We start from the raw sequence: 18,099 nt of genomic DNA, 5'->3' as shown, positions 1-18,099 counted from the left end.
GTCGTCTTTTTCATACAAATAATTACTAGTGGACAATTTGAATATTTCCCATTACTTTTTAAACAATTTTCAATTGTTTACAGAAATGTAAATTATTTAAACGATAATTCAATCCCAAGAAATGGAACAAACAATCGTATTTTTTGATTGAAATGTAATAATTTGTCATTCTTTGGAATAGAACATATTTCTAAAAACATATCATTTAAGCAATTATTTATTCTTTTTTTCAGATTTCTGAACATTGAGCTGGAGATGTCCACTTTTTCTAAATTGGTATCCTATGCTACGTTTTGTTGAATAATTACATAATTTTGATACATGTCTTCTAATGTTTAATAAATTTCTATTCGTTTAAACAATCCTAATTTGCTCCATCAGTTTGTTTACAATAACTAAATAGTGTATTACATGACTGTATAGTGTATACAAAGAATAGATGACACACCTTTTAATTGTTTAAGCAAATATAACTTGTTAAAATAATTACTTTTTGAAAAATACCTTTGAAATCGTATTTTCTGAGTCAAACATAATATTCAATGATCTCGAGGACTAATAAATTCTGTTAAAATCTTAACGCTATTGTTTTTGCAATTAATTATTGATTTTTTTTAAATTTATGTAAAATTAAGAATTGAAATGAAACTGATTGAATAATGAAAATGAAATGAATAATTAAATGAATAATGAAAATAAACAATAAATAATTGTTTAAATAATGACATGTTTTTAGAACAATTTTCTACTACAAGGAATGACAAACAAATACATTTCAATCATAAAATACGATTCTTTTCTACATTTTTTGGGATTAAATTGTTTAAATAATTTACATTTCTGTATACAATTCAAAATTGTTTTAAAAGTAATGGGAAATATTCAAATTGTCCACTAGTAATTATTTGTATGAAAAAGACGACGGACATTTCCTAAAAATTAACAATAATGAACGCAAAATGTGGTTTTTTTATTTTTGGCTCATATTTGCAGAGTTTTCAATTTAAACTTGCCACCATGAAATTAAAATAATGAAATTAATGAATGAAATTAATGAATGAATAAATGAAATGAATAAGAAAATGGAAATAAAATAAATGTAAATTTCATACTTTCCCCATTCAACAGTTTCCAATTTTGGGCGCAGCATCTTTTTCCTTCAGTATTTTTTGTCGTACAATCGGAGAATAGAGAAAAAAGGTGTATCCAGAAATTGAACGGATTAACCGATTTTCTTCTTTCTTTTTTTAATCGTCTTATCGTTATGTAATGAACTGAATGCACAGTATTAAAATGAAATTCACTAATATTTGCTAATTTCTAATTGTTTTCAACAGACTGTAATCTCTAACAATAGGAAAGTTGAGTGAGGCATGACTGGCACTCAATCTAAATTCTCGGCTCGATCCTAGGTTTACGATGTTTTAAGTATCGTCGAAAAAATGACACTTTAGACCACCCACCATTTTTCGAAAAAAGCGCTCTGAGAGGTTCTGCATTTAGGCATTTATAGTCTGTGGTTGAAATATGAAATCATACAATTCAGAATTGTAGGAGAAAAACTTGTCAGAGTAATACATGGGTTAATTTTCAACGGCTGTCAATTTCGCCACGTCCCAACTGGGTCGGGGCACTTGGAGAGGGGCAAGAGCGGCAAGCGGGGGGCTTGACTGTCTTCCCAAGTTACTCACCATTCATTATTATCAATCGGCGGTTTACCAAAAGAAACGTATTAGCAATAAAAATTTTTTGAACTGTAAAAGGTAAAGGTAACAAAATGTGTAATTTAACATTTACAACATTTTGAAGATTTTGAATTTTTAACATTTACAATTTAAAGTTGTACAATTGTTCTACGTCTTGGCAAAAAATCGTTAATGTGATTAAAAAAAAAAAAAAAAAATTGTTATTCAGTAATTAGGGAAGAAAAGTTAGATCTACATTATTTGCCAAATTTAAATACACTTAGCTAACATGTTTAGGAGAAGATAAAAACAAAATATTGATTTCATAGCAATGTAATATTTGGTAATTGCTTGCAGTATTACATTTTGTTTAAAACATTATATAATTATTTGAACAACTAATTATCTTCTATTTACAAAATTTCTAAAAATTGAGCCGTAGATGTCCAAATTTTTATCAAATTGGTGTCCTAAACTACGTTTTGTTGAATAATTACAATAATTTTGATACATTTCTTCTAATTTTCAAGAAATCTCTATTTGTTATAGCAATTTTTATTTTCCCAAGATTTGTCCTCGATAACTTAAAAAAAGAATGAAATAAAATAAAATACATAAATTATTTTCCTGACCGTATAGTGTATAAAAAAATGTATTAACCATTTTTTAATTATTTATACAAACATAATCAGTTTAAACAACTATTTCTTCAACGATATTCTTTAAAACGTATTTTCTAAATTAAACATAATATAATATTGTTTTTTTCTAATGTTCTTTATATTGCTGATGGATGGTTTACATCTCTTTTGGCGCACTATTAAATAAATCATAAAAGTCATCATAAAATTTAAATTATTAAAGTGCCAATTTTGAAATTGACGAAAAAATTGAAAGTTACGAAAATATCAAACATCTGGAACCAAAGAGTATGAAGCAAATATTGAACAAGGAAATTCAGCACTTCATCACGGCGAATTCACGTAACTTTTTTCGCGATTTAGAATCTGGAAATCTCTCCTTAAAAAAAATGCATAAGAATGGATGAAGAACGAACATTACCTGCGAGGCTTAACAATTGTTAAATATTAAACAGTAGTGAATCATGCTGCTTAAAGAGTTATTAAACCAAATCAATATTTTGTTTTTATCTTCTCCTAAAAATATTAGCTAAGTATATTTAAATGTGGCAAATAAAGTACATCTAACTTTTGTTCACTGATTTCTGAATAATCATTTTATTTTTTTGTTTATTACATTAATGATTTTTTGCCTCGACGTGGAACATTTCCACAACTTTACACTGTAAATGTTAAAATTTTTAACATTTTAAAATACAGATTTTGTTACCTTTACGTTTCACAGTTCAAAACTTTTTTGTTGCTAATCAATTTATTTTGGTAAATTGCCAATTGATAATGGATGGTGACTAACTTGAGAAAACAGTCAAACCCCCCGCTTTCCGCTCATGCCCCTCGCCAATCTTATACTACCATGTACTGTATATCAACCGCCACTTTTAAGCGAGAAAATATACTCCACCTACAATTACAAGCAACAACAGCAAAAAGAACATTTATGGGAAAAAGCGAGCTGAACCGACCGGTATGATTGTCTTCAGATTATCTGCTTAAGGGTGTTGGGTAAATCCGGCTTTGAATTATATTTTTCATAGGTACGGCACTGACTCAATATATATTTTTTCCGAAGAATTTGCGAACGAAAGAAAGAAAACTTGTCGAATATCCGGGGTTTTGCGAGATCCTCGGACCAATAAAATGTTGCAAAATCAAAAAATTTGTTGAGGAAATGATTATTTTCACGATAAATATGAATTTTGCGAAAGATAGAAATCAACGGGTAGAAGACGACAGCATTTGAACAGTTAGAATCGTTTGCAAATTTTTTTTTTTTACTCACAATTCTGACATAATAGAAGAATTATCGAGATATACTAGATTTTCAAAAAACCACGCCTTAATGATGGTGACCCTAAATTTTGCGAAATACTGTGCGAAATGGAGAAAGAATCAGACAAAATTGACATGCCCTGTGTGTGTCTTGTAACTGTATTTGTAATCAGCCACCAGGTTGTCAACTTTACGCCATGCCTCGATACCATGCATTGACGTGAAGTTGACAGCTAGCATGGTGGCTGATTACAAATAAAGTTACAAGACACACACAGGGCATGTCAATTTTGTCTGAATTTTTCTCCATTGTGCAACGTATTTCGCAAAATTTAGGGTCACCATCATCAAGGCGTGGCCCTTTGAAAACCTGGTATATCTCGAGAATACTTCTATTAGGTCTGCTACCCGCTGATTTCTATCTTTCGCTAAAGTCATATTTGTCGTGAAAATATCATTCCACAACACATTTTTTGATTTTTTAACGACAAGTTTTCTTTCTTTCGTTCACAAATCCTTCGGAAAAAATATATATTGAGTCAGTGCGGTACCTATAAAAAGAAATAATTTAAATTTGAATTTAACCAACACCTTCAAAATATTTTTTTTTTAACAACTCAACCGTTTAGATATAGTTTGGCCCTAGTAAACTTGTCTAAAGACGAAACTTTTATAGACTCAGAAATTAGATTAAAAATTTGTAATTATTAAAGTAGTTATTTTTAATTTAAAAAAATCAGAAACTATGGGCCTGAATGAGTATAACCCTGAAAAATTTTCTTCAATAAATTTAAATTGTAACTTTCTAGAAGGATCCTCTAAGTGCCTAAGCCGTTAGAAATACGTAAAAACAAACATCATTTTCGGCATCGTCATGAAACAAGTATAATACAAATGAAAATCCGTAAATAAATTGATTGAATATATATGGACTATAAAAATATACAACATTGTTTAATCATTAACAAAGATTAGCTTTTTATGACCATCTTGGAGTCATAAAAATGTTATTCAAGACATAAATATATGTCTTCAAAGCAGTGAAACTTGTCTCTAAGACATACATTGAAGTCTGACTCCGTCTCAAAACTGAGACATGCTCAAGTCGAACTTTTCGACTTCAGCATACCTTGAATGTGGACAATTCAAATCGAAATCAAGTCGAAGAATTTTTACTCGGTTGAGCTAGAACATTTTCCACATTACCAGTGACATTTATATATTTTATGCAGTTTTTACCATTTTTTTCAGGAAATTCGCCAGGAACAAGCAATTAAAGAAAAATATTTTTTGTAGTTTAGCATAAATTTAAAAGGTTTCCACACGACGTTTGATTTCAGACATAAGCGATCTTTTTTTAGATGCCAAATCAATGCGGGTTTAAGCATATGAAACTTTAAGATCCAGTTGTTTCCAAGCTAAATATTAAGTAAAAAATGTTTGAAAAAAAACTAAGATATGTTAAAAGGTCATCTAATGATTCATTTCATTTAAGGTTTAAGGGCATGTAAAATACTGCCACTTTACCAAATCTTTTAAAAGAAATACCCATAAGCTCAATATGTAGCATATATTTTCTATACCAGGCAGACTTTCGGTTTTTGTATGCCTGTCTGTTTATGAGCACATAAGTTCATTGAAAAGTATGAGAAATAGTCGAGGGCATCCCCAAAAAGTAATCAGCAAAAAACGGGATGTGCAAGTCTTTTACAATAAAATTTGCTTAAAGATTGATTTATTTAAAACGTGATTTCTTTGATGAAATATCGTTTTTTTCTGAGTGTGAAATTCTTAGTTTCAAGCTCTATAATAACCCACGACAGACTCTACTTAGTAAGAATTTAATTAAACCACAATCTCAGTCTCAGGAAGGGGAATACTTGCAAAATAATTATATGAAATTCGAAGCTGAAGGTTGTGGTTGAATCTAATAAGTAACAAGAACAAAGAACATGTCTTTTGAGCGAACTCAATCACCCCTTGACCGAACAACGGAGCAAATTGATTGGGGAAATATTTTACAAAATTTGCATAAAGCTGGAGCATAGAGGGATTTTAGGAAACTTTCAGATGAATTTGATTAAAACGAATTCTTTTGAGAAAAAAAAAACATTTTCCTTCGGTGCATGGACTTGAACGCTGGACGCTTTACTAATTTCCTTCAAGTAATCGTTCTTTTTACTCAACTTTAGGTATTCTTTTTATGGCAAGATTACGATATGCGTGGGACAGTTTTAATGTGCATTCATATTAATATGGGATTTATTAAAGTTGATGTCGAGATGAGTTTTTTACAAGAAAAACTAATTGAACAATTTTAAATCGATATCTCAATTAGATCTCAAGACATACACACCCATATATACATACGGACAAATGTGTTACTTAATAAACAAACAAAATAGTTTTAAAGTCTACCGATATAATGTTCAACTTTATCAAAATACCTCCATGTCCCAACTTAAAGCACATTTTTCGGAATATTTCTCGAATAAATTTTTTCCGTGCAGGGTGTATCGAAAGGCGTGAAGGTGAATTTGACAAGTTAATTTACTTTCAGGCGCTTACTTTGGTAAAGACGTGCGAGCCCGTTGCTGAAATGAGAGAATGCAGAGCTCCTAGAGATTGGTCGTTACTCGCACTACAAAACGTGCGGACAGGAAAGTCGCATTACCTCGTGATCTGTCGGTGTCCCGACACAAACATACTAGGTAAGTACAGCAACTTGCAAAACATGCCCTGATCCATCCTGAACTTGAAATTTATCCCACCAAGACTCAAGATAACGGCTCGTTCAGATGTATTGGGATGATAAGAGTCGCCATAAGAGTAAACGTTGAGAAGATAATTGAGGTCGAGAAAACGATGATTGAAAATGTAAGAGAAAAATGCGAAAATAACAGCTTTTGATCGCGATCAGCTTTTCTTCGTTTTCATTTTATTTTACAAGCAAGACCGTAATGATCCATCCCAACACAGATATTATGATACGTATAAATGAGGTATATCGCTATCGCGGACAATTTTAAATTCACATTTTTTATTCGCTTTCTTTCGATTGAATTTTAAAATTTATTTCGTCATTTAAATATTTACGTTCATACTAAAAGTCCAATAAAAAGAACATATGAACGCACCTTCAACTGCTAATATTTTCTGAATATCTGGACACCTACGGAACTTTCTGTAAGACTAATGAGGGCATTTTCCAGTTCGTTTAAGTCTAACGTAACGAAGAATTTTGTGATACTACCGTAGCGCTATACTTGAACTGTTATTTTTTCGGGAAATTCTGTAATACTAGTCAGAGTAGAAATTGCTTATCTTCTAATAAATAAGTTTCCACAAGAAACATTTCTAATAACTTGGAATTTCATTAAAGTTTATAGAGTCCAATTATTTTTTATGCGTGTTTTTATATTATTTTTTTAATACAATAATTTTCTTTGTTAATTTTTCTCCGCCACTGTTGTTCAGAATCAGCGGAAAATGCTGGTTCCTGATAGAACGTGCCAACCTGTTTCCGACTTTTTCCTGTTTCTGAATCCAGGGGTTACAATAATTCAGCAGCTCAATTATAGAGGAAATAGGGAAGTTTTTCTTCGAAAAAGGACGATTTTTTCTTTTAAGAATACCAGCGTAATGAAAAAACGTTAAATGTAAAACTCTTATTTATAATTTATCACAAATTTCAATAGGAACGAAAATATTTTAACCAGGTGTGAGATACTTTTTTTTTATTTCGCGACACTGTTGATTGAATCACGATAGAGTTTTTTTTTCGCTAATTTTATGCGTAATCACCGACAATTTTGTTGCTTTTTTTAATCTTAGTTTCTCTAAGCTACTCATAACTTCTTTCATTATTTTTATTTTTCTAAACATTATTTTCTACATGTGCAAGTTTCGCTACCAATTATAGTTGGGTACTAGATTAAGCCATTATGATGCATTTATACCTCTGCCCGCCCGACCGGTGCGGTGCAAGCAGAAATTTCATAAGTGTAAAAGAAGTAGAGAACGGAAAATTGGATTAAAAATGGACAAAATTCTAAAATATTAGGATTATAGGGGATTTTGAGAAAAATAGGGACTTACTGTGCCCCCTTTGAATTTGACTGACGTTCTGATTAAAGATCCTTCTCCATAGAGAATAAATTGAAAAAAGTAGAAAAAAAGTTAAAAAGTAGTAAAAAAAGAGAGGAAGGGTAAATAGGAGAAGGGTGGAAGAGGAGACTGACTGTGACCCCTGTTAATCCGATCAACAATCGTATTAACGATAAACATCCTTAGAGAATAAATTGAAAATAGTAGAGAAACTATACGAGGTCCAAGCTTAGTGCAAAGGATTAGTTATTACATCAAATATCAGGCAATCCATAATATTTCTGATCATGACTTATAGGACACTACTCTCCCTTCAACATGAATCATAATCTTTAGTGTAATGCAAATCATAATCTAACAGATTCAGATCAAGCAAAATACCAGTTTATAAGCGGGAACAGTGATTAACAATTAATTAGTAAACTGGCTGACAATCTTGCGAACAAGCAAGGCGTAAAACTTTCTTGACGCGAGAGGAAGTAGGTTGAAAAAATGCTTTTCCTTTTATTACTCTCTCGTATTCCATTAAACTAGAAAAGTAACTATCCCGAAGTAGAAAACAATTATTAATTCATATGTATTGCAGTGCTGGTAATTTTGCGTAGATATAATCGAATCGCAGAATAAATTACTGATTTAGTGTTAAACTGACCAGAATAATTGCAAATGCCAATGATTATTTCTCGTTAAAAAAACAGTGTTGATGTTACGTTTAACGACTTCTTGATTTTCTGCATTTTTCAAAGTATAAAGAAGATCTATATAATTAAATTTCACTACACAAATCACCTCATTATATAGCTTAGTTTCTTATCATCTTTAACCCAATTCGATATAGTGCTGCACACAGATGCTATGAATTTGATTAATTAAACCACTCTTTCATGCTTCGTTTTTTCTATTATTATTTTTTTTACAGAGGGACCTATGAGCCACGACCAGCCAACTTATGCGAGTGTACCCGGTATTCGTGTATATGGAATGATGTGCGTGCAAGGAAACAGAAGAGGTCGCCCATTGCGGCATATTCGCAGTCTTTTAGGTATGGAAATAATTATTTTTAATCTGTCCACCGTGCGGACATACTCCAATTGCGCGCTTCGTAAGCAGAATTGGCTATTCGCTCGATTTACTGTCGAGTGAAATACGTACCAAAGCAGTTTATGTTACACATTCGGAACTCCTGCTTTTAAATTGAGCGTTAAGTTTATTATCGTTTTTAAATAAAAAAGAAAATTATAAATTAAAACTTTAAAGCATAAAAGATGAACTTTTCACCAAAAACGATTACTTCTTTACCAAAATATGAATTTTCAGTCCAAAAGGACGATTTTCTACCCAAAAATATGAATGTCTAACAAAATAGTTGTATTGTCAACAAAAAAATGTGACTTTTTAACAAAATACGAGCATTTTCAACAAAATAATTAAAGTTTCGACCTCATAGTAGAATTTTTAAATAAAAGAGATGAATTCATAAATAATAATATAATAGTAGACTTTTCAAATTAATAGAATTAATTTTGAACCTAAACAGATGACTTTTTTAACAAAATAGTTGAATTTTCAACCAAATATTTACATTTTCAGTGTTTTTATCCAAACAGTAGAATTTTTAACCAAATGCGATTAATTCTGAATCAAAAAGTATTAGTAAATTTTTCAATGAAAAAGAGCTTACTGTCAATAAAAAAGCCGACTTTTCCAGCAAAAAATGAATTTCCAACCCAAACAGACGAATATCCAACCAAGAAAAGAAGACTTTTCTACCAAAAGATGAATGATCGATGCAAAAAGAATAATTTTCTATTCAAAAAGACGAAAGTTCAACAAAAGCCTTAAATTTTCGACTAAGAGAGATGAAGAGTAAGCGAATAAAATATCAGAAATCCATTCCAGATTATTCCTTAATACTTAGACAAAAGCTGTATCTCAAAGACACTAGAGATAGAAGAATCATTCCAATAGTATCATATAGAAGAGACCAATGAATTGATTAAACAATATAATCCAATTATTGATCCTATATGCTTGGATCTCTGTAGTTCTAAAGCATATTGAAGATTTAAGTACAAAATAGACGCTAAAACCATGCGTAACTCATTTTCTCCCAAAAAATTAATTTAATTTACCATGTTTTATTCGCTTACTTCTCATATAAATTCTAAACGAACATTATAGTAGTAATTTTATTATTGTTGTAGGTTTTTTGACCAGGGAAATTAATTAATAGTTTAAGATGTTAATTTTGTTTGTCTACTTGGTCATAATCAATATTATCAAAATATTGATTAATTTTTAAGATTGTGAAAAAAACGATCTCTAGCTCCGCTGGGATATGAGCCCAGGTCCTTCAGATTGCCGGTATGATGCTCTACCAACTGAGCTACGGGGAGACGAGAACACTTTCCTCACAATCTCCTTACAAGGAGAATGTCAACGTCATTCCTTATACTTGTAAGATTTTTCTTTCTAAACATGAAATTCATATTTTATCATTGATGTAGGTTTTTTGACAAACAAAATTAACATCTTAAACTATTAATTAATTTCCCTGGTCAAAAAACCCACATCAATAATAAAATATGAATTTCATGTTTAGAAAGAAAAATCTTACAAGTATAAGGAATGACGTTGCACATTCTGCTTGTAAGGAGATTGTGAGGAAAGTGTTCTCGTCTCTCCGTAGCTCAGTTGGTAGAACATCAGACCGGCAATGTGAAGGACCTGGGCTCATATCCCAGCGGAGCTAGAGAGCGTTTTTTCACAATCTTAAAAATTAATCAATATTTTAATAATATTGATTATGACCAAGTAGACAAACAAAATTAAAATCTTAAACTATTATTATAGTAGTAAAATTTTCAATTGAAAAAAATGAACTTTTAATTAAAGAAACTTGATTTTCTTATCGAGTTTTTATTTAAGCGAAAAAACGAGAAAAAGGAGAATTTTCTTGAAAAGGGGAGTTAAAGACAGGAATATACAGTATGAGAAGTCTGAGAATTTAATAAATGTCAGTGAAAATTCCACGGAAGGAAGCAAATGAGGTTTTTTCAGAATATGAACTGTGAAGTTTCGCAAGAAAAGGGCCCATTTTGTCGATCGTACTTTACGAGCTATTCGTGTTTTAATTATTTCAATCCGGTAGCCACTAACACTTCTGTATGCACTAATAAGGTCCCCGAGATTGCTATTTTCCAAACAGTCAAAAAAATTCCCCTGATTACGAATATCTTGGTTCGGTTTTCGAAATCTGGGTCAATTTTTGTTTGAAAAATTGTTCATAACAATTTCATTATTTATTTACAAACAAAAATTTATAAAACTGTTTTTAGCATTACTAAGAAAAAATAAAACTTTTATGCATCTTGTATTGTTTCGTACGACGAACTGTTTACAATGTACAGCGATCTAAGCAAATGATTTTTTAACAAAATTGCCATATTTTCACAGTGTTACCTCAGAATCTATTGCTCGGAAAAATTTAAAACTTGTACACTGTCCATATCGAGGATATATCTCTTGAGAGGAAGAAGAAATCTTCAGATCAAATGAAAACGTTTTTTTTTAAATTGTTGATAAAAAGTTGTTATTTTTAAGAGGAAATCGTTTAGACTCTTTATTCATTAATAAACAATCACTCAGATCAACCAGTGCCATAATATTGTTTCAAATTGTTGCTAAGCATTTATCTAGCAATAATAACATAATTTTTTCTTCGTAATTTCTTTTGCTTAATTGTTTATAACAATTCATATAAAGAATGACCCTCAATAACCAAAATTGACTTACATTTTTTTATTAATGCTTAACACATCGAGGCGTCCTAACGGTAGGATGCCAACGCACGCGACATGACTTGACGGTACTTTTGGCCAACTTCTTGCTTCATCTTGTTCAATTCCGCGATCTAAAACTTTGTAGTGCTTACTTCTTGGTTAGCTTTTTATTGTTTATATTTTTGGTTAAGTGTCATCTAGACGATCCCGTGCGTTGGCATCCTATCGTTAGGACGCCTCGACATGATTAAACTGTTCACTCTCGTGATATTATCTCGTATGACGAGCCATTATTTATTCACGGCCTTACAAACAATGTATCTTTTTTATAAATGTTCTCTCCCCTAAATGCCACAATTTTTAAGTCATTAGCGATTACTTTCTTTTATATCTCTAATTTTACCGTAAACGATATAATTATCTTGGGTAGCATTCGCGATATATGCGCTTTATTGTTTATATATATTTTTATTAACAAAAACGCTCAATTAAAAAAAACAGATTTTTTCTTAATTTTTTTTAATAATCTATGGCAAAAAATAAAACTTTTCACTCTCGTGACATATTCTCGTACGATGAGATTGTATCATTTTCTTAATGGAGCATTTTTGTTAATCATATTTTTTACGATGAAATGAACGATATGAAAAAAATGTAATCGCTAGTAACTTGAAAATTGTGGCTTTTAGAGAACACGTGGTTATAATAAATACATTGTTAAGTCCGTGAACAAATAATGGCTCATCGTACGAAAAAACATCATGAGAGTGAAAAGTTTTATTTTTTTCCATAGATTATTAAAAAAATTAAGAAATAATCGGTTTTCTTAATTAAGCGTTTTTTAATAACAATAGTTATAAACAATAAGGCGCATATACCGCTAATGCTACCCAAGATCATTAGGTTGTTTACGGTAAAATTACACTCCATATAAAAAAAGGTAATCTCTAATGAGTTGAAAATTGTGGTTTTCAGGGGAGATCACACTGGTTGATCTGGGTGACATTTTATTATTAAGTAAAGAGTCTAGAAAAATTTCCTCTTAAAAATAGCAACTGTTTAACAACAATTTAAGGAAAAAAAGTTTGTATTCTATTGGAACATTTCTTTTTCCTCTCAAGAGATCATCTATCCTCGTTATAGACAGTGTACAAGTTTTAAATTTTTCTGAGCAATAGATTCTGAGGTAACACTGTGCAAATATGGAAATTTTGTTTTAAAAAATTATTTGTTTATAACACTGTACATTGCAAACAGTTCGTCGTACGAAAAAAGTGCAAGACGCAAAAAAGTTTTATTTTTGCTCAGTATTGCTAAAAATGATTTTGTTATTCAGGATCTAAAAGAATGGTTTTGAATTTTTGATAGGAAATCATAGTTTAATCTGTGGTCTATTTGGTAACATTATATTTTTACAACCAAAGAATGACCGGAAGTGGTTAAATTATATATTTTTAGACAAAATATGTATCATTTGAGCTTATGGTTCTCTATAACTTCCAACAAGTACCGTATTTTCAATTTATTTGTGAAGCGTTAGAGTATCCCTAAATTATAACGTTTTCGTTCTCCAATATAAAAGGAATTTTAGTATTTAAAAGATTCATAAAAACAAGCTTTGAATGAAATATTAACTTTAAAATCCTGAATATAAAACGATCTTTGGTATTTTAACGCAGATGGTTGGTAACACTGAGCACAATTCCGAATACATTTTTTTCGAAGATCAAGACGATATTTATTGAGAAAGTAGAAACAAATATGAAAAATTCCCGGTTTACCGGCCAGTTGCCCACGCTGGACTACAGATTGCAGATTACGTGGAGATGTTAATATCCTCAAAAATATTGATTATTTTTAAATTTAAAATGCCAGGCTAACACAGATAAAGCGAACATGTTGTAGATTACTTCATTATTCTTTTTCTATAAATACATTCCGAAGACAAGAAGTATTTGTTTTCCATAGTTTGTAGACACAGTTAACATTTTGAACACCTGAAAACATGTTATAGTTTACTTTACTCTTCTGTAAACTAAAAATCTTAAGAATCACTTAAAGACGAAATTATAAACAGATTTTGATGCTACTTTTTAAGAAAGATAATTTATTTTTAAAAAATGGTATGCTTGCTAGGAAAAGAATTTTCTTAATGATATTTTTTAACACAAACCATGCAAAAAACTATACCTAATTTTGTTAGTGAGAACGTTTTTGTGCAACTTTATCATATTCAATAATAAAAAGATTCAAACGTGAATAATTTAAAAATGTGAAAGTATCTAATTTGAAAGAAAATAATAGGTAATTCTAGTAAGAATTAATTAAGTTCCGGTCAAAAAGTAAATTAAATATAATTTCTCTGTTTCCTGGTTGAGTGGCCCCTATGTAAAATAATGAATTTTCATAAAAATAAATGTTGCTAAAGTAAAAGTTCCAGTGAACTATTGCAGTGCCAATTAAAACTAACGATTCTTGTATAATATAATTTCATTCATATCAACTATAATTTAAATGTAATTCACGTATTATTTTTTCAGGTTTATTAGACGAACAAGAATTAATTGAAGAAAATGAGGCGAGAGCAGCCTTCCCTTGGCATATGGTTCCGCACTTAATGAAGACTGCAAACTGGGACTAATACTCAATAACATTACTAATACCTTTGCCGTTGAATCGGCGGTGAACTATTTATTACGAAAATCATAGTGCTTCGTTCCATTCATTTCGAACATTTATTTATAATATTTATTTTAATCGTAGCCAGAGAGTCGGGCAATCGATGATCCTTCGATTAGACTGTAATGCGTTTTTCTAGTTTTACTCTTACGAAAGCAACAAATATTGCTAACGAATTAGTTAGAATTCGTAGAAGCTCGTTGGTATATGGAAATTGCTGACACACAAATCGACGCTCCATAATGAATTATTATTGCATATTATAGGCTACAGTTGTAAAAAAACTTCATACCAATTTTTTTCTTTTAAATATTTTTTTTTCTGTCCTGAAAAAGGTTTAGGTCCGTATTTAAAATTGCAATACGAGCTCCTGAACATAATCGATTTTTGCTCACGATCTACTTCATGCTCTCTATCTGTGTTTTATACGTCCATTATTATTTCTATTATTTCTATTGAGACGTATTTCCTAGAATGATATAGGTCTTAAATTTTTTCTACTTAGTATTACACATATTTATATGTGCAATTTACTGTCATTTCTTGTAGGTAGTAAGATTCGAATGATCCTTTCCCTAGATTTAGGTATTTTAATAAGTTATGGAATTTTGCCTCAATGACTGCAAATGACGAATTGTATTTGAAATTGAAATTCAGTTTCGTATGTTTACTTAAACAATGAAGTTAGTGCAATTTCGACTGATTTTCATACCGAGAAAGATGATATAATGAATACTCTCAAAAATGTAAATCGAGAGTAATTCGTTATGGAATACAAAAATGTAAAGCGTTCAAATCAAATGCAGTGTTCTCAAGTGAAGCCATGGCATCTTCTTCTTGCTAATTATTACTCTTATTTGGAATAACGAATAAATTATAAGTCACAACTCTATGTAAACGCGGGAGCGTACTTAATACAATTTTCTAGCGTCTTATTATACAAGGGTGATCCTTGCAGTAGTATGACCAGTAATTCTACTTTGTAAATAATAAATGTGGCATAAGATCGATAATAAAGGACTTGAGAGAAGTTATTTTGTCAAACCTCTTATTATGTTAAACGCAATTAAATAACGAACATTTATAAGTGGCGAAAAATTATAAAGTATAGATTTCATTCACATATGCAATGTATATATGGGTGATTCTCAAAAAGTTGGCCATTTTGTGTCCAAGCTCTGCATTCAATAATAAAGAAGAGATGGGCAATGCAAAAAATTCTCATCATAGGAGCTCAACATGTCCCCAGTACGAGTTTTCTCGGATTTTAGCAATATTAAACTACTATTACTGTAATTTATCTCTCTGCAACCTCAATTATATCATTAGCATGAATAATAATATAAAAAAATACATTTTGTAACTTCGATTATTGTAATTGCTTTTCATGTAAGAAAAAATATTAAAATCAATGTAAATTTGAGTGAGATTTGTTATTCGGATAGATCTTCAATCAATTTCATTCGTCAAGAACTAAATAGTTAATTTGACTTTTCAAAAAATTAGTTAAACTGTGCTCTCAGAAACATGTACCTTAATTATATGTCCTGTCGTTCCTGCCTAAAACTCTTCAATTACTTGAGAAATACAACAAAAATAAGGTCAGATTTGGATTCAGCGAGCGAAAATGTACAGGTATTGATTTTTAGTAAATGCATAAGGTTATTTTTTATAAGCACAAGCATGAAATATTATTAAATTTTTCGTGCGTGAGATGTCCTGTCGGTCCCAGTCGCGAGTTTCGAAGTTAGACGTACTGTCAGTGACGAAACGTGGAGTGCTAGCATTCCTCGGACTTCAAATACACGACGGTGCAGTGGATAAGTAATTGTGATTGAAAAATAATCGTTCTGGCGCGAGTGTGTAGCAAAAGTGCTAACGAAATTCAAAAAGTTATTATGAGTCACCCAACAACGGAAGGTAAGGGTTGTTATTGATATCAGTTGATGTTTATCTGAATAAATCATGGTATATCCTACTTTTTCTTTCTTAAAAATGTCCAGAAAAGCAACAGAAAGTGAATTACAAGGTGGTACACCATTGTATTTTATTAAATTTTTATTGAATTTCATGTAAATTGACTGAGAACTAATTATTTTGCACGATTTCACTACGTACAGAATACGTAAGCCATTCCCAACATTGTTATAATTTTTTAATATTAATTCATTTTTTTCGCGTCTACGCTTATTATCCGTTATCTCATAGTCAGTAATATACTACCTTGATCAAAAAGTTCCCGGAATTTATTTTTAAAATTAAAAATATAAGTTTATTCTTGAATATTGATGTGGTCCCCTTTAAAGTAATTCCCATCGACTGCCACGCATGTATGCCAGGGCTTCATCCAGCTCTCAAAACATTTTTGATACTCAATTTTCGGTACATTATCTCCGATCGGCTGCTAAAACGTGTTGCGCGTAGTGGTTTTTTGAGTCGATCGAACAAAAAAGTCACAGGGAGCTAAATCTGGCAAATTTGATGGCTGCGGGATTGTATTATTTGAGTTTATGGTGAAAAACTCACAGATAATGATGGCATTGTGCGACGGTGCATTGTCATGGTGCATTGAAAAAATCGAAATTCGCAAAAAAACAGATGCACTCAAAATTGCGTTACATTTACAAATGTCGAGCTAGAAAGCTGAAATTCGCAGTAAATATTGTTAAAAGGTGTGACAACCTACAGAAACGAAAAAAAGTGTATCGGGCAGCAGGGGGCGCCACACGGTGATGATTCCGGGAACTTTTTGATCAAGGTGGTATCTTAAAAAAAATCAGTCAGTTCGAACAACTTCTTTCTCAGAAACTACATTCCCCAAAGTCGCCAACTTTTTGAGAAACACCCATATGCATCTCTCTTTCCAAGAATCGTAATTGCATATCTTTCAAATTTGTGCACAGACCTTTTAAAATTAAAGGCCAAAGCATCAACAACTGTAATTTAGTGATCGCAATTTTTTGTTGTTAAAGCTCCTTCGGCTTTAGCGAACACATTCTCATCGCGAATCTCGTGCTTCGCATTCGATTTTGTCAAAAATGTGAACTTCTCTATACTATGTTCCACACTATTGTACCTAATGTATATTATATTTTTTTCTGTGCCTCAATCTAAAACTGCTTATTCAGATATTGAAAAATTACATATAGATTTTATTTTTATGATGACTTTAATATTTACTCCTAATTTTATACTAAGTTTTATTCTCGGCTAACCTAACAAAGGTAACTTTTCAATTAATTTATATCAATACAATTCATAAAATGCATTGGTTTTGAAAAATACGTATTTTTAATGTCTTTTTTTTATCATTGCAATTTGCGCTATTGAACTTACACTAACAAAAACGCATCCAAGCGTAAAGTAGTTCTAAGCCAATTTGTACCTTAGATATAATTTAGTGCGAAAAATTTGGCCAAATAAAATATGATTGCAGCAGAAAACATAGATAGGGCAACATGGGAGGACCGTATAAAAAACAAAGATATAGAGGGCGCCTGGACAATGTTACGGGATATCCTTGTTAGATGTACAATCGAAGTGTGTGGTACCGCAGTTGTAGGAAGAATTTCTTGTGATGCGTGGTGGAATGATGAAATTCGGGCTGCCCAAAAAGCAAAAAGAGAAGCGTACAAGAGAACTTTGAACATCGCAGGTCTTAGCAATGAGGAAAGAAATAGGCGTAGAAATGATTATAGAAGCGAAAACAGGATACTTACAAGATTAGTTAAAGAAAGTAAAGATACAATTAAAGCAGAAGAAGAGATAAAAATACAAAACGACTTTGAAGGAAGCAGGAAACTACTTTATTAAAAAATGAAAGGAAACAAAAGCACAGAAATTGTCAACATGAGAAATAGTAGGGGGGAAATGGTATATGATGCAGACGGAATACTAGAGGCTTTCAGAGACTATTTTAGGAGACAATTCGGAGAT

General features: G+C 31.0%; 2 protein-coding genes across 10 annotated transcripts in view; one reads left to right on the top strand and one right to left on the bottom strand.

Moving 5' to 3' along the window:
- LOC117179103 overlaps positions 1-15,193 on the top strand; it is a 195,249-nt gene extending 180,056 nt beyond the window's left edge. For all 3 annotated transcript variants that reach the window (XM_033370770.1, XM_033370768.1, XM_033370769.1), the window contains exons 4-6: positions 6,156-6,306; positions 8,622-8,744; positions 14,025-15,193. In XM_033370770.1, coding sequence (XP_033226661.1) covers positions 6,156-6,306; positions 8,622-8,744; positions 14,025-14,125 — 375 coding nt within the window. In that variant the 3' untranslated portion in view covers positions 14,126-15,193. The remainder of the gene's footprint in view (positions 1-6,155; positions 6,307-8,621; positions 8,745-14,024) is intronic.
- LOC117179102 (elongation factor-like GTPase 1) overlaps positions 1-18,099 on the bottom strand; it is a 495,923-nt gene that overhangs the window by 463,321 nt on the left and 14,503 nt on the right. The gene's annotated exons all lie outside the window — the stretch shown is intronic.

Source organism: Belonocnema kinseyi, chromosome 8, assembly GCF_010883055.1.
Source record: "Belonocnema kinseyi isolate 2016_QV_RU_SX_M_011 chromosome 8, B_treatae_v1, whole genome shotgun sequence".
NCBI classification, from domain to species: domain Eukaryota; kingdom Metazoa; phylum Arthropoda; class Insecta; order Hymenoptera; family Cynipidae; genus Belonocnema; species Belonocnema kinseyi.
This window is presented reverse-complemented; position numbering and strand designations above follow the sequence as displayed.